We start from the raw sequence: 25,528 nt of genomic DNA, 5'->3' as shown, positions 1-25,528 counted from the left end.
CACTTGATTTGTAAAGTCTGTAGGTTATTCTTATTCATCAAAATGAATAGTTTGAAGTTTGGGAGCCGCTGGTCGTGCAATCATATAAGGCCGTCGATTATAAGTCCATAATCCACGGCCGCGATGCGATGTTGCAATCGCAACGCATTTCTTCCACTCAACTTATGTAGGTATGTGTAAGTAGGAAGCCCTTGTTTTTGTTACTTATAAAGGGCAGGCAATACCTACCTATGTATTTGTATCAATGTATGAAAAATGTAAATGAGTATGTGTAACTTGTGAGTAACTATGGGACCTGTGCCTGAAATAAAATGATTTTATTTATTTTATTTGGTTATTTAGTAGGTATTATGTTCTGCTAACATTATGACTGTCACACTTCTTAGAACAACTTGCAGCCCTAACATTACACCATACTTAGTTTACTTAAATTGTTAGGTCAAATTCTAATAAGTTACGAAGTATTTTCTCACGGATGTGTTGTAATATCACCTGTGTATTTAATAACAGCACTAAGGGCAGTTAATTAAGTCAATTAGTACAAGAATATGAGTCAATATTGCTTTGTTACAAGGCTTTTATCCTTGAAGTGTGACAGTATGTACATTATATATTACATGTAACGTAATAGTAGTGATGAAGTAATATAAATACTTGTTCCAACCAAGCCTTGTTATTTATCTACCGATGTGACTATTTATGGAACTATATTATGACTATTATGATTATGAGCAATACGAGTTTCTTTGTTTACCATAAATTTCGATCTTGTGCAATGAATGGGAAATAACCGATTAAATAGCTAACAAATTTCAAATGCGATTTCGTTGCAATTTTCAGTCAAACAAACGGACTGTTTTGGAATTCGGCCGCAACATTTTTATTTACTTAATCCATTATTGATATCATTTATAATTCAGAAATGAAAAGAGCAATTAATTCACTTAATTCCTTCTAACATGTACCTACACTACATCCAATCTTAATCTCTTATACCCTCCATCCAAAGGTTGTCTGGCAGAGATCGCTTTTAGTGATAAGACTGCCTTTTGTACCCTAATTAAGTTGCAATTTGTTAATCTTATTATTCTTTGTTGGTGTACAAATAAAGGGTATTCTATCTATCTATATGTATTGAAACGCTGAGATATCAATAAGCTTGGACCATGGCGCCCAATCGTCTGCTTTCACCTCAACCACCGTGATTAGTTTGTCTCCGCCGCGGGGGCAGCCAGCCTGATAACGTCCGACTTTCTAGATTCTAGAAGTCTAGACTCTAGACCAACTGGTGTATTGGTCAGCAATACCAGCTAGGCTCGGCTCTTTTAGCTACAGCTCTAAATACAAAGTTTCAGAGCGCTAAACACTAAAGAAAACTAAATGAATGTCCAGATTAGTGAGGTATTATATTTCTATCCTTTCTATTATCTCGGTGTGTATTCTTTGTGTTTATTAATATTGTTGAAGTGCATGACTAGACTAAAAGCTTTTTCATAATAACATGTTTCTGATAAAGTAGGCATGATAACGTGAGATTAGATATTATGCCCTGTAGGAAGGTGTTATTATTTTTGTCATCTTTGTTATTCTTAATTCTGTTATTACTCGTTAAATATCTATTTAACTTTTTTACCTACTTATCTGGAAACAAGAATACCTCTCTCAAATACATACTAAACAATTTCGAAACAAAACAATAATAAAACTAGTATTGATCATGATCATCCGTCCCTTCTGTCAATCCACCGACAGCCGTCGCTGCATCAGGACCAGCATACTGCCAGGTAGTGGAACTAAGCTATCGAGCCGTGGCATCGATGAAGGAGAGTCACTTAGCGATCCACATCGACATAATTTTATATTACATATAAGTTTATCGTTGTTCACTGAGAAATTTATTTAAAAGTTCAAAATACTGTCATATAGTAGGTTAAATTGGTGATTGAAAGGGATCTTAGCCATATTCATGATTACCTATCAGTAGGTTCTTTCAATGTACGTATTAGCCATCATTGCCGAACTTTTTAAAAACCTACCTATCGATGACACTATCGACTGTCGATCTATCTATCTATAATGTACAGTCCATCACTAGTTCACTATCCACAAACGTTCCGAGACACGCAGATCACGATCGGTGGATCTGCCTGTCCGTCCGTCACTGGAGCCCCCTGTATTGGCAGGATAATTTCAGACCACGCTGTATATACCGTGTTTGTTTTATTGTATGTCTGGACTGAGAGAAAACACGCGTTTCACTTTGGCCTTTGTGTTGCTTTGGTAGTGGTGTTAAATGGACTGCAATCTACGAAAAAGGAACATTAAAGTTAACTTTTTCTGTTGTTATTTACATATTATATATCTGACAAAAGTTTCATGATCGTTTCCGCTAGAGGCATCACTTTGTATGCGAGAAAATTTACCTTTTTTATAGTTTTCGACAGACTATCAAACCTGTAATGTACACAAAACTGTAATATTTAATATAGACATAAAATTTAATACCTTTGCAGAAACCGCATGGAGGCCTACATTCGAAGCCTCGTCGTGACCACGCGGCGCTACGCAAGGTCAACACTATGTCATTGGAAATATTACTGCTTTGTTATTGTACAATAATTCAATCACATAGTTTCATATTTTATTGAGATTAGAAACGATTGCTTAAATGCTGGCTATTGTTTTTAACTGCTGTATGCCACGAATGTGTTTTTTTACTAGGTAGGCAGATATGTAATTTATTAGGTTTAACTCTGACAAAAGCGTATATAGTTTACATAATATTTATTTTCATGGCATTGTTGCACTAGATTAGAGTAAAACCCATGTTATTGGTCTATTATTGTTATGACGGAAATTGGTGACCGATTTCACACCCTACAAAGCATTGCATCAAAATCAATTTACAGAACTTTGTCAACATATTTCAATTTGCTAATCCAATTTTGCTATTGTTATCATTACGTTACTATAGAAGACTGTGATATACCGTGTACTCTGTTCACTAACACTTGTCTTGTAGTGCCTGTATTTTAACAGTGACTTGTGCCGAGGTCCCGGGTTTGATCCCCGGTCGGCGTAGATATTTAGATAGATAGATGGAATATTCTTTATTTGTACACACACATAAAATAAACTTACTTAACTTATATACTAACACATATGTACAAAAGTGGCGGTCTTATCGCTTAAAGAGATTTTTTTAACCAACAACCTTGGGATGGAAGGATATTTATGATCAAAGAAGGTTCAAAGTGTACTAAAGATATTTGTTTAATGGTTTCATGGCATAGCACGGGCACTTCACTCCGATGACAAGTTATAGTGACTATGACCATCTTAAACAGCAACTCAAATACTCGACAGTACATTTCGCGAAGTCCAAGCTACAATTCCACTACAGCATGTCATCTATAATGGAGTGGCAAGGTGGTGTTTTGTAAGCTTTTGTTAGCAATTTGCTTACAACTTACAAATGTAAGTACTGAAGTAAAACCTCCCACGGACCGGGTTATGTAAGGTTCTGTTTGTTCAATTGTTTGTACTAGTTTCTGTTTCGTAGGGTTTTTCAGACTGATAAAAAAGAGGGCTGTCATAAGTTTTACGCGTCTGTGTATCTGATAGCGTATCTCGTGAAGGACAGTAATAAAATAACTTAGCATAAACAATCGTTAATGTCGAGGATACATAAATTCTGATATTAAATGAAATATGGAGAATATTTACAACTATGTATTTTATGTATACCTAGCTTGTTAAATTTTGCATACTTATGTATCATAGGTACTACATAAAGACAATGAATGCGTGGCAACCTAATATTTACTTCTTAAGTACTGAGTAATAACTAAAAAACATATATATTTTATGGAGTTTTTTCTCCAGCACTCAGTATAGCAACACTCCATTACATAATTGTATCATTAAGCCGGCGCGTTACCTACACAAGTTGGCATTTCCTAATAACACACCAGCTCCATACCAGAGATCGTTTACCACCTAAATACAAACATCAAGCAAACAACTCTTCTCAAATAAATAAGCGGTCTCAATGAAAAATCCGGGCAGTTACAAAACAGACATCGTGTTACAGTAATTGCGCAAGATCGGGCAATTCGAGACAAATCCGACATTACCGCAACCTAGTTGTGGCTAGATACTGAGAGCGTGGTTACTTTAGTGACGCCATTTATGCTATAGTATAGCGTTTGGTTTACCTAAAAATATTTGAATCATTCTGTGATATGTAAAATTATGCAAAGACAAAAAATAAGTTCAACTTTTTCAAAATTGAAATCAATGCGTACATTTTATTGGTTACATATTTCCAAACAAAACAAACTCTACAAACAATAATCCTTACGAAACCTACCTACTTCTAAGCTATATTAGCCATATGGCATTATTCCAGCACCCCATAACAATTAAAAGGACGCACGCACTATCAAAAGATAACTGGACTGATATCTCAGCAGTGTTCAACAGGATTCGGGTAGGGTGACCACCCGTCCGTGTCCAGAGGGTTACTCTATACTGACGAAAAACGAACAAACGAGAACTGTCTGCATGTTTAATACAACAAGATAGAGTCGTGGCTCGCGCAGCAACAATAGAAAATTAGTTTTTCTTCATATACCTATATAGTGACCCCACGCGGGACAGTCCTTTGAACTTGCAGAGGAAACCACAGAATGGAGGAATGGAACAGAGGCGGGGGAAAAAAACAGAAAAACAAAAGACGGCTAGTGTTACTAATTCAGGATTGTGTTTCACGGACAGAATAGGCGCTGTGAAGCGACACTCGTCAAGGTTTACTTTTTTTTAAACGACAGACATTGAAATTTTTGAGGGTGGTGGTATTAACATTAACATTGAGCTGAATACATTTAGAATTATTATAATGAATGTAGGTACACATTTTAATGTTTCGAACGAAACAAATTATGTATAACTTGACACTTTTCTAATGTAATATAGTTCACAAAATAATATGCCGTATCATGATTCATCACCTTAAGATTTGATCAAGTTGAAAATCCAAACGAAAGTATTTGAGAAAATTGTGTAATATAATGAAAAGACTTATAAGGCAAAACAATTTATGCTCGTGGCTACAAATAGATAGATAGGTAATTCTAAAGCACACCTACCAATAAGCCAAATTATCTAAATTCTGTGCCTTTAATACTAGGAAATAAGGATGAAAATAGCAGAACTAGTGGTAATATTGAATTGGTTTTGCAATTCTTTACAGAGGTGAAATGTCAGAACAAATTATTGGTTATAGAATTACTGCATTCCTTTGGTGAATATTGTTTTAAAGTTAGCGCTTTTCTAACGAAGAACATATTATAGTATACCTACATAGATATTATATTTTATGTTTTACTGATTTTAACTATTGTTTATGACTTAGAGAGAATAACTTAGCAGTAAACTGTTGTGCAATAAGTAAAATAATCTAAGATCTGCTTGAGATATAATATATCAGACGATATGATTCTTTATCATCACTTGTCATATCTTCTAACGAAGAGAAGAAGTGGGATGTTTATGTTTGTCGAGACGTTTCTTTTACACTGACACTCCGTTTTATTCCTATTAAAATATCGTTGATTGTATGTGTGTACGAAAGCTTTTGAATCATTCAATATTATTTTTTATGTCCTCATTATGCCATATCCAATACAGTGTCAACACAAACAGTGTTCGTGTGTGACCGACATCACCTGATACCTGTGGAGTGTGAGATAAACTGTCAGCGTATTAACTAGATTACTAGATCATCCGTGTGTTGAAACTTCGGAACATTATCGTATTGCCGATGTCGGCGATTGCAGCTCAACATTGGGGCAATGTTAGAACGTAACATTATTAGGTCTGGTATATCAATACTCCGTCACATATTCACATTTACTTCCGTTGCACCCCATTTCGCCAGTATGTACAATGTTTAATAGCAATTTTATTCCATGTTATGTTAAGCATGGACCCATTCCACCCTGTTCGTTAATCGTATTGTAATTATCACTAAAATAAAATTATCCTAAACTGATTTGTATTATAACATGGTCTAAGATTAGGCGTCTGGTCCTGCCTAATATATTTAAGGGGGCCTATGTTTACCATGACTATACCTAAAGTAGGAAGTGTAAGTGTAAGTGTAAACATCCCGGTAACATTAACAGGCCGCGCCTGCACCGCAACATAACAGCTGATAGCAGATCGCATTCTTGCCTGATTACATTCCGCAGTGGCCAACTCTCTACGCTTATGTTAGGTATACAGGCTGTGTTAAAATTATTACAGTAGATCTTAAAAACTATACTGGTACAGACTGTTATACTAAGCCGAACGGCGCGGTGGTCACTCAGGGAGTTAATCCCAACCACTTTTGTTTTACGACATTTGGAAATTCGCGAAAAACTGTGGCCCACCGAGCATTCCCGAATGTTCATAACTAACACACACGCTCGCACGACGCTTTTTGCAAGTGATATTATTTCAAAACCGGGCCAAAATGGCTTCACTCAATGTAACAAATACATAGGTACGAGTACATAAATACAGGTAAATACCTAATCAAGATTGTAAACTGTTGCCGCCTACGAACCATTGCTAAAAAGATAATCCACTTGACAGTCGCGTTATCTGAACACGCATATCAGGGGGGTCTTTCTATACTGACGAGAAACTAAGCTCCGTGTCACGAGAGCCACGACTCTATCTCAGCGTATTAAACTCGCCTATTGCACGACAGCTCTCCTCGGTTCGTTTTTCGTCAGTATAGAGTAACCCTCCAGCCTCTCAACAACACTTTCACTAGTCTCCTATCTAGAATGATACTTAGTTGGCTTTTGTTTAAGTCTATAATCTCCTAATTACTAAATAGTTCGTTAGTTTCGTCTGCGGCCTTTTGTAAAAGCGTTAACAGATTAAAGTGTCAGCTAGTTAATTATCCGAGTAGGTATTGTTATTACTTTTGTTTTTAAAAGGATGAGGTTCTCAATTCGTTTACACCTGTATGTATTTTTAATTGTTGAGGTCTCAAACAGGCTATAATTATTATTGAATAGTAGCTTACAAATGTAATTTATAGGGATTTCCGTGGAAATTCGGGCACAAAAAGTAGGCTTTATAGCACTCGTAGGTAAAGTAGCATTATCATTACGAAATATTATTTTTAAAAGTGTCGTTTTTTATTTTACTTTCGTACATAACTACACACACAATTAATACCTAGGTATTATCAGACTAGATCCCATATCTTATAAATCCCATATTTTATACAACGTATTTTGGTTAAACACTCTTCCAGCAATTAATAAGGTACTTACAGTTTTATCTGTATTTTAGTAAATTTAGTGGGTATAGGTAGCAGAGGTATAACTTTCTAAAGCGAGTAAAGATATGCCTATGCAATTATTTGATTGTTATCACGACGCTAGATACTCGTATAATGATTTGGCGAGTTGTAAACATTGCATAAGCACCGTGCTTCAAATATTTTAATTTCATCCGATTGAATTACGTAACAGATTCACATACATACATACATGTATGTATAGATATTTATGGTTCCTTATGAGCGATTTTAGTAGCGGTTGTAATAAAAAAGTTATGTTATGAATAACAGTTATGTTTCCGAAACCTAGGAATAAATGTTGCACTATTAATCTATATGAGGTGCATAAAATCAAAAGGTGTTAATTTTGTATATTGCTTCAAAATGTTAGGAAAACAGAAAAAGAAATAACGATCATAGCCTTTTTTGGTGACAAACCAGTGTTAAATATTTACTACTTACATTTGAATTAAAATACCTCAAACTAGACAGACAGTACAAATAAGTAACTTAAGTAGGTTGTAATACTTAATCGTAATTAAGTGAAAAGTACTTAATGTAATGAAGAACCGCTTGAGCATTAACCCTGAGAGCAGACGAAGGGCCATTAATTAAGGTCACTCAAAAGGTAACTTTAGATACTTAGCTGAACCAAAGCAGTAGGATAACTTCTCGTTAAGTTCTAACGAACGAAACAATTAAAGTAAACGTAACATTGATTGTGTATTGTATACCAATGTGTTTTTACAGAGATTATGAATAATTAAGGTTGTGAATACGTTTAATTAAGCAAAAAAAGGCATCTTATTCGCGTCCTATGACCTTGTTCTGTGGGAGAAGATAGCTGCCGTTCCCCGTAACTATATATATATTTATGATAGTAGAATCCATTATATCTGCATCACATCACATTGAAGCGAAGTCATCAAACTGTTGAGGTTTTACAATAAATAAAGCCTTGGTTCCGGCGCCTGCGCAGCACGACACCCGATCCGCGTCATTCAGGCCGCGGCCGCCGAGCGCGACGGACGTGTCACCGACACCCGCGCCCACCGGACCACAAGAAACAACGTTTCTATCTGGGGAAATCTTTTGAAGCTCATTCAACTGTGAAATTGAGTCAGCTGGATGATCTCGGCGTAAAGTAAATAAGTTAGGCTTGACGGGAGAGAAAATTCTTCACAGTTACATGATCGATATACTAGGATCAGAGATATTCAATTACCAATTACATACTTAATAAATATTTAATTATTAAGTATCGTGAGATGGTAAATTCATTATGGCTCAATATAAAATACCTTTAATTGAAGAGAAAAAGTCTCACATCAACAACCAGATCAGATACCATCATCGTTTTACATGATGAATCTAGATTAAATTGTTTTAAAATGACCATAGACATAAAAACATGTTAAATACGTAATACATCAAGGCTGATAGAAAAATATTCTATAAAGTTGTGCGGTGATAACATCAAGATTCTCTTGGGAAAACTCGAATCACTTTGGCTCGTACATATTCATGGGAAAGAAATCAATCAAGACCGCGACCGAATAAAAAACTAAGGTTCGTACCTGGAATTAATTGTAGAAGTGTTTTATAGAGAGTGCGCAAAGAGACGATGAGAATATAAAATACATTGATGTGTGTAGTAATGACGGTGATTGAAAATGGAAAAGCTTGTAAATAAGTGAAGGGTCATAGAGACGTGGGTTGGTAAAAACTATTTAAAGAAATTAAGAAACTGTTAACATAGTTATAAAATTTACAGCTGTTTGTTGTTAAATAGATTGTGCAATGATTTGATATTTGTAGTAAGTCATAAATTAAGAAACATTTAACAGGATATTAAACCAATAACGTTAAGTAAATAGATAACATCGATACTGATGGAGTTGTTAAAACTATAAAACAGTTATTGTAATCAACATGAAGATTGTTATCGCTGACCCACTTTGTGCAACTTATCAAAACATTATCAATGAATATTGCTCCCTTCCATTCAACTAATGTTAAATCGAAATACTAAAGACCATAAAGTAGATATTACACACGACCCATTGAATAAATGAAAACATACATTAAAGACATTTCCAAATACCTATAAAGTTCTCTGATCTTCCATTAAATATTTACACACAATAAAGTCTAAGATAATGCCATAACGTTAATGATCGTACTCTAAAAACTAATAAAGATAATTTTATTTTATACTCCATTTACATAGTTACATAGGTGAATTTAGAGAAATGTTACGATTGAGATCACGAAACCGACAAAGAATAGGTAATACTCTTAAAGTATTTAGCGAGCGTCCTCGAACACAAATCACAATCCACCAACGTGACTTGAACAAGATAAGTCATTACAGAATGAAGACCTTAACACAATCGATGAGGTAACAAAAGTTGCCAAATATACAAAGATCATTTCTGTTGAAGATGTACAATTATACTGAGTAGGTTCCATTAAAATATCAGTAATTGCACGTTGCAGACGAACACAAAACGCATTATTGAAGTTTCTTTTTTGAATTCTAGAACAATTTCAAACGATTCATGTGCAACGTAAAAACTTATGTTATGGTAATTAAGACTTTTAGTTTGGAGCTATTAACTGCGAGCATATAAGGAACACAACGTTATTTTTGAGCAGACTACGTGATGCGGAGATAAAACGGTTTTGGTCAAAGAAAGGTATTAACAATTTCTGTTGAAGGAAACATAAAAACGGTCTCTAAATCATGTTTTTGGCTTCCTATTTTGGAAGATGATGTAAACACTGTAGTCTTCAGTCAAATGGATTCAGGTCAGGTCGAGAGTTGAGGGCAGAACATGTCAAGTCTTAGAGTTGCGAAACGAAAGTGTCAGAAGCAAAAGGAAGGATCCTTGTGTCTGCTCGTGTCTAACTAAGTACTTCACGTAGCTGTGACTCAGTTCGTTAGTCAGACAATTATGTTGAATCTTATGTTTTGCTCAGACTTTATGTCAGAGTATATATGCAATACAGAGTATATATGAAGCGTCCGTAGTCGAGCAGGCCTCAGTGATCGTAACTGATCGCTGAGGTTAAGCAACAACTGACACGGTCAGCCATTGGATGGGTGACCAATTTCAAGTGGTGCTTTTCTGGACGCTTCCGTGCTTCGGACGGCACGTTAAGCCGTGGGTCCCGGTTGCTGCTTCGACAGCAGTCGTTAAGCCTAGTCAGAGGCCTTCGGGCGGCTTGAAAACATCTGACAGTCGGGTTGCCCACTTACCCGACAACTCTCTCAGCACAAGCTTGCTTGTGTTGGGGTCCACCAACCCGCACTTGGCCAGCGTGGTGGACTAGGCCTAAACCCTTCCTTCATTGGAAGGAGACCCGTGCCCCAGCAGTGGGGACGTAATGGGTCGTGATGATATATGCAATAAATTATAACAAACTTAAAGATAAAAATTAAAGGCAGATAAATTTCAGTGTTGTGTCGCCGACATGAAATGTATAAAATACGCTGTTGCGTATTTAATACATTTCGTGTCGGCAACAGAAGTATATTCCTACAGGTCATAGGCAGGCCACAACCAAGAAGACAACACTAAGACCTCAAGTGTGTATATACGACAAATGTTATATTAAAATTAGCTATACCTACATCCCCGCATACACACACACACACGCACTCACGCCTTGTACTAATGTACTCCCTTGCGGGGTAGGCAGAGGTGCATTGCTGCACCCACTTTTCGCCAGAGTGTTATGTTAGTCCCAATGTAATAGGGGGCGGGCCTATTGCCATTTTACGGGCACATCCAAGACCCGAGAACAAATATCTGCCCCAGCCGGGAATCGAACCCGGAACCATCGGCTCAGTAGTCAGGGTCACTAACCACTACGCCATTCGGTCGTCTACACATCCCCGCATACATATCATAAAACAGAATGCAAAGACGCCTACACCCTGATCATGTGCTCCACAATTCCGCCGCTCTTCCAGCTGTGCAGATTCTGAGGTCATAGTAGGGTCACTCACCGTTCCTCCATCATCTCGTGGAAGGTCTTCCCCTTGCCCCGGGCGGGAGGCGCCTCGGCCTCCAGTCGCTTCACCTCCACCACGCGGTCGATGATGTGCTCCACGCGCTTCCGCCGGGAGCTCTTCCAGTTGTCCAGGTTCTGTGGAGACAATAGAATAGAATATAACATAAGAATATTTCCAGGCCAGGATGTTATTAGAAGTATTTTATATTATTATCTTTTTTATTTATAAAATATATAGATAGTTTAGTATAAGTTGTTTTACACATATTGAAGTAGATTTTTAACTTTTATATAATACACCCATTAATTATGTACCTAAATAGGTACTTATTTATAGTATACAAAATGACACATAAGTAGAGTTCCTTAATTTAAGCCAATAACATAAGGTAAGATATTCTTTATTTATACACAAAAAACATGGACAAAATTACATAAACTTCATCTAACGCATATGTACAAATGGCGGTCTTATAGCTTAAAGCTATTTTTCCAGACAACCTTTATTCTTTATTGGACCAATACAGTGAGTGACAGTGACGCAATTGGTCAATAAAACAAACAATATCAACACTCGTCATTGGTTCAAAGGATACTGCGCAGAAATCTCAATGGAAGGCTTTTTGGTGACGATCTACGGGAGCTTATGTTAATATCTAGCTCGTCTATCATGGAGCGTCAAGACGTGACAAAAGTTTGCATCGCGCTCACTCACATCGCACGACTTCGAGAGCGAGCGCGACGCAAGCTTTTGTCACGTCTTGACGTGAAACGTCTAAAAACTCATATTCTTTTAAATTAAATCTATTCTTTTAAATTTTTTTAATGGTTGTGTGATAAAAACTTCTATGATATTAAGGATTTATTCAATATTAATTATTAATGTTATGTGAATTTTGAATAGTATATTATTGTGTGACATTTATTTAGTTTTATACAAAGAAGCATGAAAGTTTAAAAATTTATTGTGACATTCTGTACTTATATTTGCATGCAATTATCAACTTGCTAAACATGTGACTCTAATATGTAAACTGTATCATCCATATACCGTGTTTTTTGCAAATAAAGATTTATCTTATCTTATCTTATCTTTAAAAACTTTACTTTAAGGGCAAACTTCTAGCAACCAAACCAACCATCAACAAATCCGTATCGTATAAGTACCGTCCTCAGTTTGATCCTAAGAGTGGCGGGTAAAAGATAGATGAGCTAAATTGTATTTCACCCATACATATACAGAAGCTATATTATTAAGTATTCGCTGTCCAAAGGCTTAGCAATCATCTAAGTTTAATACTCGTATATATTGTTTTAATGCAATAACTTTAGTATGCCTAATAAATGAGAGTAATTGTAAAATGTGCTACTAAGAAATAAATGAAGTAAGATAATTTATGCAAATTGAACTTCAATAACAGTGTTAATGAACTGATTCAAAGGCTTTATGAATCAATGAATTTCTAGGCCATTTGAAATGAAACGCGACTAATCCTATACAAACATGTAATTGGTTTTCAACCAGACTTGACCTTTCACGGTACTTTTTTTATAGCAGACAATGAGTTCCCTACGTAGGTTTAATCATAATTTCTTACAAAACAAATATTGCGTGGTCGTGATGTTTACGATACACCCACGAAAGCTCAGTTTGATGGACACATAAACATGAATATTACAAAATACAATATCGATTTTCGAAATTTGGACACATTTGTTTTGTTCACGATGATTTGATGATAGGTCTGTCCAGAGCTTAATTACAAATTATGAAATATGTAGTCGGAATTTCAAAGTCCCATAACGAAATAGTGTGAACTATTCTATCGCCGTATCTATAGATAATAAACGACTACCACGATACCATCAATCTCAATTTAATTTACATTTAGAACACAGATTAATAAGAATTCAGTTTAAAATGAGTTCATTCTTTTGCAACCGGCCAGTCAATCAGTACTAACTATCAGCTCGTGATTCGCCAATTCAAATATAGAACAAATGCGTTCAAACTAACGACTGCTAAAAGATTTGACCTATCACAATGCGGGGCTTGTTGAAACTAAACGCATTGCTAATGTAGTGGAATGCAGTTTCATTTGGTATGATTGTGGAGTTTAGTTTCTGCATTTGGTGCAAGGGCATTAGATACTGTAAATGGAAACTTTAACAGCAGACGAATTGAAACATTCCGTTACTTAAGTTAAAACGTCCACTTTGGCCGACTTATACCTATAAATAGTAATTAGAGTAAGTACATTATACTACACCTAAAATATTTAAAAGGCTGCATGTCATACCAAACAGAATCCCACTTTATCTATTAAAATGGCACCAAAATTGATAAAAGTAATCTATAAACCCCAACATAGTATGAGTAGATAGGTTACCCAAGATTTATAGAACTACAAGTAACATTCAATGTAATTCACACATCCGCACCCGACTGACGGCCAAATCAAGCCATAGATTTCTAGTTTCTTCTCCGTTTCTTGTAAAACACAAGCTCAATGCACATAGAGGCGTCCAGTTTATTTCAATGAGACAAGACAAGAAGTGGGGAGTGCACTTACTGCCTCGATTTGTACTTATAAGGGAGACGGAATTCTTGAAAACGTTCTAAGGGGGTATAGTTGGCGAAATAGTCACTACGAGTGTTTGTTTTTTATTGAACAAAACGGGCAAGTATTTATAAAACAGAGCCACAGGGAAACAATGCAAAAAGGTAATCGACCAACGACAAAAGCATTTAAAAACCTCAATGCGAAAAATGCAAAGCATTTAAACTGCTAGCGTTTTTTTTTTCGAAATAAAACGGCGGGAACAAGGCAACAGGTGAGATTGAAAGTTTTTTTTATTTTGTTTTTGTTTGTCGTCGCTGGCACTGGCTCACAGATTGCGGCTGCGTGTTTCGCGTGATGTCTATGTCGATGTTCTGTGGAGTCTTTTTCGCAATTCGCGATCACAGATTAGTGGAAATAAAATGTTGTCTGTGTTGTACCAGGACCAGGGATGTTAAAAGATGAGTTTTACTTAGTTATTAGGTAGTAGGTTTTGCGTGCGAGCTTCACCTTTAAACGGATTCCCGTGGGAATTTCGGAAAAAGTAGATTATAACAATCCCAGGTTTAATTTAGGTTTCGTAGGTGTTGAGTTTATTTGTTACAAACATCAATACTTAAAGTTTTGGGCACACAAAATTATACTCTTTCTAGCTACATAATTATAATATAAGAGTGTTGATAATAATAAGATTAACACAGAGCCCACTGTAAAAAAGCAAAAGCACCTACTCTGTGCCTCAATCTGTGGCGTTTTCAAGGCAACCTGTTCCCAGGTACACTATTTAAATGTGTTTAAAAGAAATAGAGTAATTCCCAGTAGAGCTTGTTCCATAACTTGTCTGTTTGTATTGAATGTATCCGCAGCTTGTATACTTCGGACGACTTGTATTTTTTACAGTGGTTTATTTACTAAGACGCATTTCACAATTTATACAGCCACTTAGTAATTAGCCTGCACTCTATTCTATTCTATTCATTTTACAGAATAGAATAGCCTGCACTCAACACCATCTATATTTCTTGTCTTATATTGTTACAAGTGTCGGTTTAATCCTTACTAATCCTTACTAATATTATAAATGCGAAAGTAACTGTGTCTGTCTGTCTGTCTGTTACTCTTTCACGCCAAAACTACTGAACGGATTTGAATGAAATTTGGTATACATACGGTCTAGACCCTGGGAAAAAACATAGGCTACTTTTTATCCCGGAATTCCCACGGGAAAAACTTTTTAAGGCGAAGCGAAGCGCGCGGGAACAGCTAGTAATGTAATAAGTATTTTTTTCTAAGTATGTAAATTCGTACAAAGATGAGATAATTGTAAGATACGTAGATTTATATCCAAAATTACGATGATATTTTTGAATACTTATAAATTTACTATCAATGATAAAAACGAAAGTTTTACCTAATACCTAATATTTGCTCTGCTTAACATTATCGTCAACCGATAAGAAATATTTTGTGGCAGTCACGATAACAGGTGTAAATTCGATAAGGCAAGATAAATAACTTCCGAAAACATAATTTTTTTGTTGTTTTCTGGTAGGTTCCGATAAAGATAGTCTTGGTTGCTTCGGCGCCTTATTTCAGTAAAAATAATTTGTGACTGACATTATGAAAGATATGTACGAAAAAATATACAGTAAGTATTTGTTTACCTATCTTTACTTTTATTATCTGTGGGAGGCCAATGCATAGCAGTGGGCAATTGTTGTCATCTAACTATAATGATCATACCATTATTTACAACCCAAACCATCAAATTGATTGACTGGCTCTGTGATCTACAGCATGCTGGCTTTCATTTCAATTCCATGTGAATTTCGGCCATTTTGTTTCTGCGCGGGAGTCGATCGCCCTCGCCAGTTCCGGCGGAAGTGCCCCGCGGTCCCCGGGCGGCGAAGCCTTGCGGGCTACGCGTTTCCGGTGCCTTCACTATGTATGAAATGTGTGCCAGTGCAACCAATAAAAGTTGGTTAATTGCGAGTTAATGATTTAACTAAAATGAAGTAGGTATACTTAAATAGAACCGACGAATACTTAGCATTCTTAAATTTTAATTATAATGTGCTTACAAACAGTGCATATTCTCGTTTAATACAAGATTGTTATCGTAACCTTTAGCTAACATTATTTTAGCTTTTTTATTTACAAGTTAATACCTAAGTCCATATTAATATCGTAAATGCCAAAGTTTGTTTTGCTGGCAGCAAACAGCCATACATGTCTTGATGACGATATTTCAACAATTATTAAAAGGTCGTCTATCGAACTTACCCGTTCTTCTCATGTACACTTTAAACAGTATTTTAGTGGTTTCAAATTGTGAATGCAGCGGACGCGAGGCCGCATGGCGCGATGAAGAGATAGCCTTTTGTATTCAAATGACCTTCAGACAAAACAGAGCCATCCATTCAAAAGACGTATTCTCATGTAAAAAACTTTGGACTTTGATAAATGGATAAACGATGATTATTTTTCATCAATGAGATAAGTAAATACGACGGTACATGGAGGTTTCAAAACGATATTTGTCTTTTGTGACTTTTCATTACAGATCGTAAAACTAGAAAAGATCTACTCTTCTTCTTCTTCTTCCTTGCCTTATCCTTATTTAGGGTCGGCTTTGTTGGTCATGTCACGCCACTTTACCCTATCCCCTGTCATATCCTCATTCACTCCACACTCTCTCATATTTTCTTTCACGCAATCAAGCCACGTCTTTCTTGGTCTTCCTCTCTTGCGCCTTCCTTCGGGTCTCATTTCCAACACTTTCTTTGTAACATAATCATCTTCTCTTCTCATGACATGCCCAAACCAAGAAAGACGATGGCTTTTCATCTTCTCCACTATAGGAGCCACTTTCATACTTCCCCTTATATACTCATTTCGTATTCTATCTTTTCTTGTAACCCCACACATCCATCTCAACATTCGCATCTCTGTCACATGCATCCTTTTCTCATCGCATACTTTGGTTGCCCAGCACTCAGCCCCATACAACATCACCGGCCTTATGACGCTTTTATATATTTTAAAAGATCTACATTATTATTATGTATATTTGTACAATAAAGAATTAAATAATTTATGTTGAGAGCTAAATTATTGTGTGTCTTGCACCCACCCTTAAATCGTATTTACATCTATTGCAGTCACTTTCTTATTGCATACCGTCAAAGCATGACAGGAATAGATAATAATGTTGGTGCAAGATAACCTTAAAGGAAAACTAATAAGTTGAATAATAACTATAACTGAATGAACTATAGAGTTTAATAACCCGCAAAGCTATTGCGTGACAAATGCTAGCAGATGCAACAAAATGTTACCAAAGCGATTGCAACTAAACTAAAAGAAGATGACAACCAATATTTATGATCGCTAAATAAATCTCTAGAGAATGCAATAACTGTCGGGCGCTACAAACGACGCTGCAGTGATACAATAATTACCGGTACATATGTATCTCTTTATATACTTGTGGTCTTTAATACGGATCACAAATTGTATTAATAAAATGTAATTTCATATGACTCACTCATATTTACATACTTCTATATGTATTCCTTATTAAGGTTATTAAAAAGAGAGTTGTTGTAGCAAAGTTAACCAAATACATGTATGGGATTTACAGATTTACTAACTAGCAAAAAGGTCATGAAAAAGTCTGTTTATTGGGACACAGTGACTTCCTAGTGGACAATGAAGGACATAAGATTAGAAAATAAGAAGGCATCTACATTTTGTAAGATGGATGAACATCATCTGTCAGCACCGAAAGAAATTATATCTGTATCTTCAATTTTCTAGTAAATAATCTCCAACAGGTTACGACCAATTCAAACAAGTTGTAATAATATAGCTTCCGTAACACCTGATTTCGGAATCCACCGTTGCGTTGTTAAACTTGAACTTTTATAGGAGGGAAATCGTAAATGAGCCTATTCGTAGGCGCAGGGCACAAGTGTGAATGGGAAAATTGATGCGACACTCATAAAAGTTAACTTTCAAGTTCATAAGCTATGCGTTGTTTAGGCAACTTTGTTACCTAACTAAATAAGTCATACTGTTTTGAATAAATAGTTGAAAGTGGCTGAAAGCAGGCTCTAGAACCGCACGAAAATAAAATGTAATAGTTACTGTTATGTAGTTACATACATGTAAGGTTGGTATTTGTCTGAGTTAACAATAACCATTTTGATGTTTTCCATTTTTGTGTTCTGTTTATCATGTATGTGTGAAAGGGCCTGAAGTTTAGATTAACAATATACGATCATTATGGTGTGGGTGTGTCACATACAAAAACAAAGCAAAAAACGCTCTCCGCATTTCGTTTATTGTCAAACCGCTTTAAGTTCGACCTAATGACAAAAGTACACAAATCTTCTAAACGAACTAATTGAAAATAAGAGCTCAGTGGCAGAAGATGGTGTTATTTTACAACACGTTTCTTTTGCACCGACACTCTTATCTTGGGTATATAATATGATCGAAGAGCTACATACATATAAGTAGGTACGCGTACTTACTCGTACGTCTATGGGATTGTTGGGAATGGATTGATTTGGGATTGTTTATTGCTAATGTTGGTACGGTAGCTGTAGGGTCACATCACACTCACCGACTGCCAGTCCTCCTGCTGCTCCTCCCGAGCGGGTTCAGTCCGCTTGGCAAGCTCGGCGCGGCGCAGCTGCTCGGCTATATCCTTACATTATGTACCTATCTCGACTACTACTGAGCGGTGTTTGACAGGTAAGCAACGCTGCTAAAAGTGGGCGATAGACGTACGAGTAAGTACGCCGTACACGTGACCTTTATCGCTCGTATGTCACTTAAAATTCGCGTGTAGCGTGCTATAAGTTTTATAAGTTTATTGCTAATGGTGGCACGGTAGCTGCAGGGTCACATCACACTCACCGACTGCCAGTCCTCCTGCTGCTCCACCCGGGCCGGCTCGGTGCGCTTGGCGAGCTCGGCGCGGCGCAGCTGCTCGCGCGCGCGGCTGCCCAGGTCCGCCGGGCCCACCTGGCAATACAATACAATAATTTATTTATTTCATCATCATCATCACGACCCATCACGTCCCCACTGCTGGGGCACGGGTCTCCTTACAATGAAGGAAAGGTTTAGGCCTAGTCCACCACGCTGGCCTAGTGCGGGTTGGTGGTTATTTATTTATAAACGCTTTATTGTACACATACAAGCAAACAATATACAGAACAGTTACAAATTAAAAAAAAAAACATATTTATTTGCACACCAAAAAAGGCGCGAATTACACAGAAAAGGCATAAGGCGAAGGCGCGGCGCAGGCATCTTGATCTTGCCGCTTCAAAACGTTTCAATACAAAATGTAGGCAAGCGGCGACGAATCGAGACGTGCCCTGTGCCGCGCCGCTTGGGTATACTTTAAAAAATGTACCGCTTGTCTGCTATGCAACTCTGACTGCTATACCGAAGGTCCCGGGTTCGATTCCCAGCTGGGGCAGATATTTGCTTAAAGACAGATATTTGTCTTGGGTGTTGATATTTATATTTAATATGTATAGACGACCGAATGGCGTAGTGGTTAGTGACCCTGACTACTGAGCCGATGGTCCCGGGTTCGATTCCCGGCTGGGGCAGATATTTGTTTAAACACAGATATTTGTTCTCGGGTCTTGGATGTGCCCGTAAAATGGCAATAGGCCCGCCCCCTATTACATTGGGACTAACATAACACTCTGGCGAAAAGTGGGTGCAGCCATGCACCTCTGCCTACCCCGCAAGGGAGTACATTAGTACAAGGCGTGAGTGCGTGTTTTTTTTTTTTTTTAATATGTAATGTGTGTAGATATATCAGCTGTCCGATACCCATATTAAAGGCTCTGTCTAGTTTCGGGTCCGATGGCCGTGTGTGACATGCTCCCACATATTATTATTATAACAAAAAGGAAAGAATGTAACATACCTTCACGAACTGCAGCGGGTTGACCACCGGCTTGCCCGGGATGACCGCCGCCGTGTGCGGCCGCGTCGCCAGGAAGTCCGCGCTGTCTGATGATAGCTGCGGAGGAGGAGACATTGGGTTAGAGGGGTGGTGACTTTACTGTACATAAAACACGAGAAAATTGTAACTTATAAATGAACACCATACAATATAGGCGTCCTTATCGCTAAAACCGATCTCTTCGACGCAGGTGCGTTTTTGAGGGGGGAAAGTTGTCCAGTTTTATCAGCATATAGGTACAATACATGGATACTTTCATATGTTTTCTGGGAGTTTACGAGGGACAGTAGAAAGGTACCGTACTATGACTTAACAGCCAGTGTTTGAGATGTCCTCTTTATTCTATTAAAGGTAAATATTGCATTTAAAATAAAAACAAAATAATAGACAACTCATAGTTAGAAACTACCAATTCTTAGGTAATAACGTTTTATGCAAATGATAAACGCACGCAGCCATGTTTGTATGCGAAGAAAATGCTACACAAAACGAGGAACAAATGGTAAAAACAAATTTAACATAACGTGACATAACATGCCGGCATTTCGCAACATTTTATAACGACCATAACTAATATAATATTTATGTAAATTTTTATTCTGCGAATCCAACATACGAAATTTTCTCCGTCGCTTAAGTTTAATATATTCCTAGTACGAGTAGCAGTGAAAGCCTGCATCGTGTGCGCATAATGCCAAACAAACAATGAGACACAATATTTACCAACTAAATGGGAGGCACCCGACACTTTCACTGTCAATGGCAATTATGAGAGCCCGAGTATCGATTCACGTGCGCCCATCACGATTCATTTTGTCACGAAAAGTTGCAGGGCCATAGACAATACCGATTTTCTAATCGCATCAATAAGTGAACGCAATCAAAGAGGTTTGAGTGTAGTACCAGCAACAAATTCTCACCGATGCACGTAGTGATGTAGTTATGAAACACACATCTGTCCACTTTTACTATCTAACTGGTTTGGTGCACGTTGGAAAATGGTTAAAGTTGATTTGGCATCGATTCATCGATTCAAGGTCCACAGCTGGCTGTAAAGACAAAAAGGCATTTCGGTTCTAAATTCGAACGCTGACTCAATGCTCCGGAAAGGTAAAACAACGGTTCCCGCTGGCAGCTGCACTCCGGTTTAAATTTAGAAGATGCAATCCCCAACGCTCTAAATTTCCGTTCGGAATGGCGGTTTAAATTTAGAACACTCGAGTTAGTTCACACTGTCGTTTGTCACTTTCGCTCGTTCTATTTTCGAGTTTAATTCGATTGCATTTGTTTGTGCGCGAGGCGTTTTCCTTTGCGGAGGCGCGAGATCTACTGGCTTTCGCAGGTTTTCCATCTCCATCAAGAAAACGAAAGTATGTGTTAATTAAACCGTTTTATACCTGCGCGGGGAATTAATCTGAAGATTAAGTGGTGATCCGATGGTCTTCCGAGAGGTTTTTTGCAATGATATCGTGCTGCTAGTCATTAATTTGGCTGGTTGTCCGTCGTTGGAGTAAATGGACGGTTAAATTGCAGCTCTTACTTTCTTGACTCGAGATAGTTAAGATATTTCTCTATTTGCGGTTAGTTAGGCTTTTTATATGACGTTTTGCATACATTAACGAGTCAGTTTAAAAGTACCAACATAAGTATTATTCACATTAGATACTCTATCAATTGTATTTAGTACATTATACTATTTATGGATTTAAACTCTGCACTACATAATATAGTTACATACCTGAGTATGATACATTTACATACTCGAACGTATATAAATAAAATCCTAACACTCAATGAAAACTATGTAAGTACTTAACACACCAAGTCAAAAAATGCAACCCCCGTTCCCGGATTAAATGACAAATAACTCATGAATCACAGCAAACAACCTTTTTTTGATTGGGGAGTTAAAAAGTCCTCAATTACCACGTCACTTTAACAATAAGGCTGACCACACACTACTACCGTAGCGGCTCAGCAACCACTTTTAGTAGCATCGTCAACTTTCCCAGAACGTGATGCTTGTGTTAATCACCATATCTGTTATTCGTAAGGGACAATGGCCAATAGGGATTGCTTTTGCACTTCTGTAGGCCTAGCACGGGGCGCAAGACACAACACGTCATACTCACAACGCTCGGCTTCGTGAGAATGAACCAATCATAGCGCAGTAAATAGGGATTTAACGGGTCGTATGGTGTAAAAAAAATAACAGTGATAGATAGTATGTAAAAAATAATAGCAAATATTACCATAACTAGTTTTCACTTTCTTTCAACATTTTTCTCTTACACGTCGACCCATAGATAACCCTAACTAGTTATTGCAAGTAATAAAAATTGAAGTAAGTAATAATTAAATTGAAAGGCACAAGAGGTCAGGGATATTAAACACACTTATCACTTTTAGTGAATAGAGATTAATGTTATTTAAAATGTTTGATTACATGTATTTTGTGTGGTAGATATCAATTAACTTATTAGAAATTTACTTGAGGTTTTGCCTTCTTTTATAATGAAATCTATAACACTTTCTAGTGGTATTCTATTCTGGATTTATATGAAATGTATGTATGTACAGTAAGCACTAAGCACCTAGGTACATTGAAAGGCTGTGATTGATCGTAATTCTGTTAAATGACGTTTCCGAATCTGCTTATTTATGTAATAAAAATTTCATTGATGCTTTTAACATAGGTACTCTAGCATATTCAAAGGAGTGGTTTGTCAATTTGTGCGCAAGATACTCGTAAGTACTTACAACAAAATTTACACGTATTACCTACGGACATTTTGCCTAAGTCCATCCCCATACTTTTTACTCGACTACGGCGAAGCAAAAAGGAGGGTTATGATTTTGACCGGTATGTATGTATGTATTTTTAACATTATATTATTATAAACGGCGCAGTCCAAACGTATAACCACTGCGCCTATGGAACAGTAACACCAAATAAATAACAAACAGTAATCTAAAATGGAACTATAAGGCGCTACCGGTCCGCCCACTATGGGGGCGATTCCACACAAAAGAGAAGCAGCACTACAAGTATAACTCCATACTGACACACCACTGCATCAAACGTGAGTTAGTAGAACGTTCTCCTAGTTTGGACGTGACCTCGGTTGAACTCTGCATTTATGGGTAGAGGTAGGGCAATGTTGATATTGTGTGATTGTACATAATGATATAATATGTGAATGTGACATAAAGACCGGATGGTGCAGTGGTTAGTTACTTTGCTGTGGCGAGGGTCCAGGGTTCGATCCTCTGTTGGGACAGATATTTTAAGGCAGTCGCTGGTTGTGAAGGAAGTTTGGCAATAGGCATGTCCCATGCAAGCATGTATTTATACTGGGCTTAAAACAACAAAGGCTAAAATTGGGTGCAGCAATGCACCTCCGCTTACCACGCAAGGGCCTTCTTCTCCCTTGGGTGAGTTTGTCTTGTATATTTTACTACGTGTCCATAGAGATTCGTAGTCGTACACCTAAGAATGTTATTGATTTCTCTAAATTACGCAATTCTATCAACAAATGACTCAAATGAGTAAGTAATCAAAATACCTATGTTCATCGTTTATTTTTGCTTCTGATTCAATAAGTAAAGTCATCGTGACATCAGCGATGCTAAAACTACATAATTTTTATATTAACACATCAAGACACTCTATCTTCAGGTGATAGATTCATTGATTAAGTAGGTAAGAATACAAAATTAAATAAATAAGAATTTAAATTGTTTACGAAAGTGAGTGTGAAAAACAACAGCATTAGATGGTGGAAAACATAAGATACCACTAAAAATACACTGAAAGCAATCATTCATCAAATAATCCCTAACAACCTCAATCTATCCTCAAATCTAACCCGATCTTGCTTATCTTATCTCCAACTTACCCTTATCACAACCCGGTAACACATAATCCTACCAATGACCCCAATAGCTATACTGACCGATACACAACACACACCATCATAGCACTGACTAAACAGGAGAAAATGGACTTAAGTCCTTTGGAATAAGGAGTCTGGAACACGAATGCACGGGTAAAGGGTTGATGACCGCAACACACGGACACTATACGTGGGAGAACGTGCATTGTGTGGGTAAAGCAAATATGTTTGGTAAACATGACATCTATGAGGCTGTTGAAAGGTCATTTAGAAAGACTTGGCGGTTTGTTGTGGACGTTATTGTCAAATACACCTACGTATGAGTTGGTGACTGGGGAATATTATTTTAAGTCCAAGTAAGTATATAATTAAGTTCATTATTATTTTACCTTACCAACAAATCTTATGGACTACATTAATGAGAATCAAAATTTTATTTTAAGGAATTTAGCTTTATGTTTGGCTTAAACAGTCACGACTTACGAATTTAGAGCCTATTTTCCACTATGTCTGGATAAAAGCTATCTGTGTGATAAAATAAATCATGCTGTGGCTGTCTGTGACATTATTTCAGAATTAGGGTCTGTTTCACAATGTCTGGTTAGTAGCTACCTGACGGATAAAATACATGCTGTCACTCTCTGTTATTATTTTTTAGACAGTGACAGCATGTATTTTATCCGACAGGTAGCGACTAACCAGACATTGTGAAACAGGGGCTTAGACTTTTAGCATTTTTTTTTCTATGTTATACTGTAGACATTCACTGACGAAGCAGTAACTGGCTACTAATATTTATATTTCTACTATGGATAAGGAATTCCCAATGCAAGCAGTAAGCTATCATAGAAATGCGTAAGTAAGTACTAGGCAAGTAGGCACACCTACTCCGAACAAGACGTGAGAAAATGTGAGCTTGCCATCGATACGACATCCAACAGGCGTGAGTTGCCGTGATGCAGCAATTCTAATCACAATATAAAACCCCTGATTACGCACTTACAAGCTATTGTTGTGAAACCCGATACAATACGGGTTGCGCAACTATTTCTCATTAACGTATGCTTTTATGGCTACCGTTTACGATTATGTGCTTAACAGGTGTATTTATGTATATTGTTATAATAACCTAGAACTTCAGTGGTGGATAAAAACAGTTTTTTTTAAAGGAAATGTTAAAGATAAAGAAACATTTATTTGTCACAAAGACAGCAACAACAACAACAAAAAATATACACAGAAAACAAAACAATCAAAACAGCAAAACAAAATACAAACAATAACACAAAAAATTGTTGTCCAGAGCGTGAAAAAGGCACCAGCTCAGCATGTCCTATAGACAATAAGGCCACACCGCTGGCTTTCAGCTGGTCCTTTAAAAAGTTTAAAAAAACCGACAAATAGATAACATTTTTGAACATTTGGTGTGAGATGCAACGGGGGCGGTAAACCTTGTGTGACATTTCACGTACACTCAAGGACCTCCGCAGTTTGTTGACAGTTGGCTTTAGTAGATTACGGGCCACTTGCACCAACATATTAAATCTAGATTTAGTGTTAAATCTCGATTTATCCTGGATTTTTTATTCGACGGAATTCTGACATTTCAAAAGTGATGCTACTTAAAAAGCTCTTAACCGCAAAAAGGAAAAATTTGGATCCATTTCTTGGCAATAAAAAAATAAAATGACAGATAATGTATAGAATT

At 37.0% G+C, this 25,528-nt stretch overlaps 1 protein-coding gene across 4 annotated transcripts in view; it reads right to left on the bottom strand.

Annotated features, from left to right (window-relative positions):
* LOC105385707 (LIM domain only protein 7) overlaps nucleotides 1–25,528 on the bottom strand; it is a 101,663-nt gene that overhangs the window by 25,555 nt on the left and 50,580 nt on the right. For all 4 annotated transcript variants that reach the window (XM_048622198.1, XM_048622200.1, XM_048622201.1 and 1 more), the window contains 3 exons: nucleotides 19,886–19,981; nucleotides 18,853–18,960; nucleotides 11,361–11,500 (listed from right to left, as the gene is read on the bottom strand). In XM_048622198.1, coding sequence (XP_048478155.1) covers nucleotides 11,361–11,500; nucleotides 18,853–18,960; nucleotides 19,886–19,981 — 344 coding nt within the window. The remainder of the gene's footprint in view (nucleotides 1–11,360; nucleotides 11,501–18,852; nucleotides 18,961–19,885; nucleotides 19,982–25,528) is intronic.

Source organism: Plutella xylostella, chromosome 7, assembly GCF_932276165.1.
Source record: "Plutella xylostella chromosome 7, ilPluXylo3.1, whole genome shotgun sequence".
In the NCBI taxonomy this organism is placed as follows: domain Eukaryota; kingdom Metazoa; phylum Arthropoda; class Insecta; order Lepidoptera; family Plutellidae; genus Plutella; species Plutella xylostella.
Note: the sequence above shows the minus strand (reverse complement) of the source record. Positions and strands in the feature narration are given on the sequence as shown.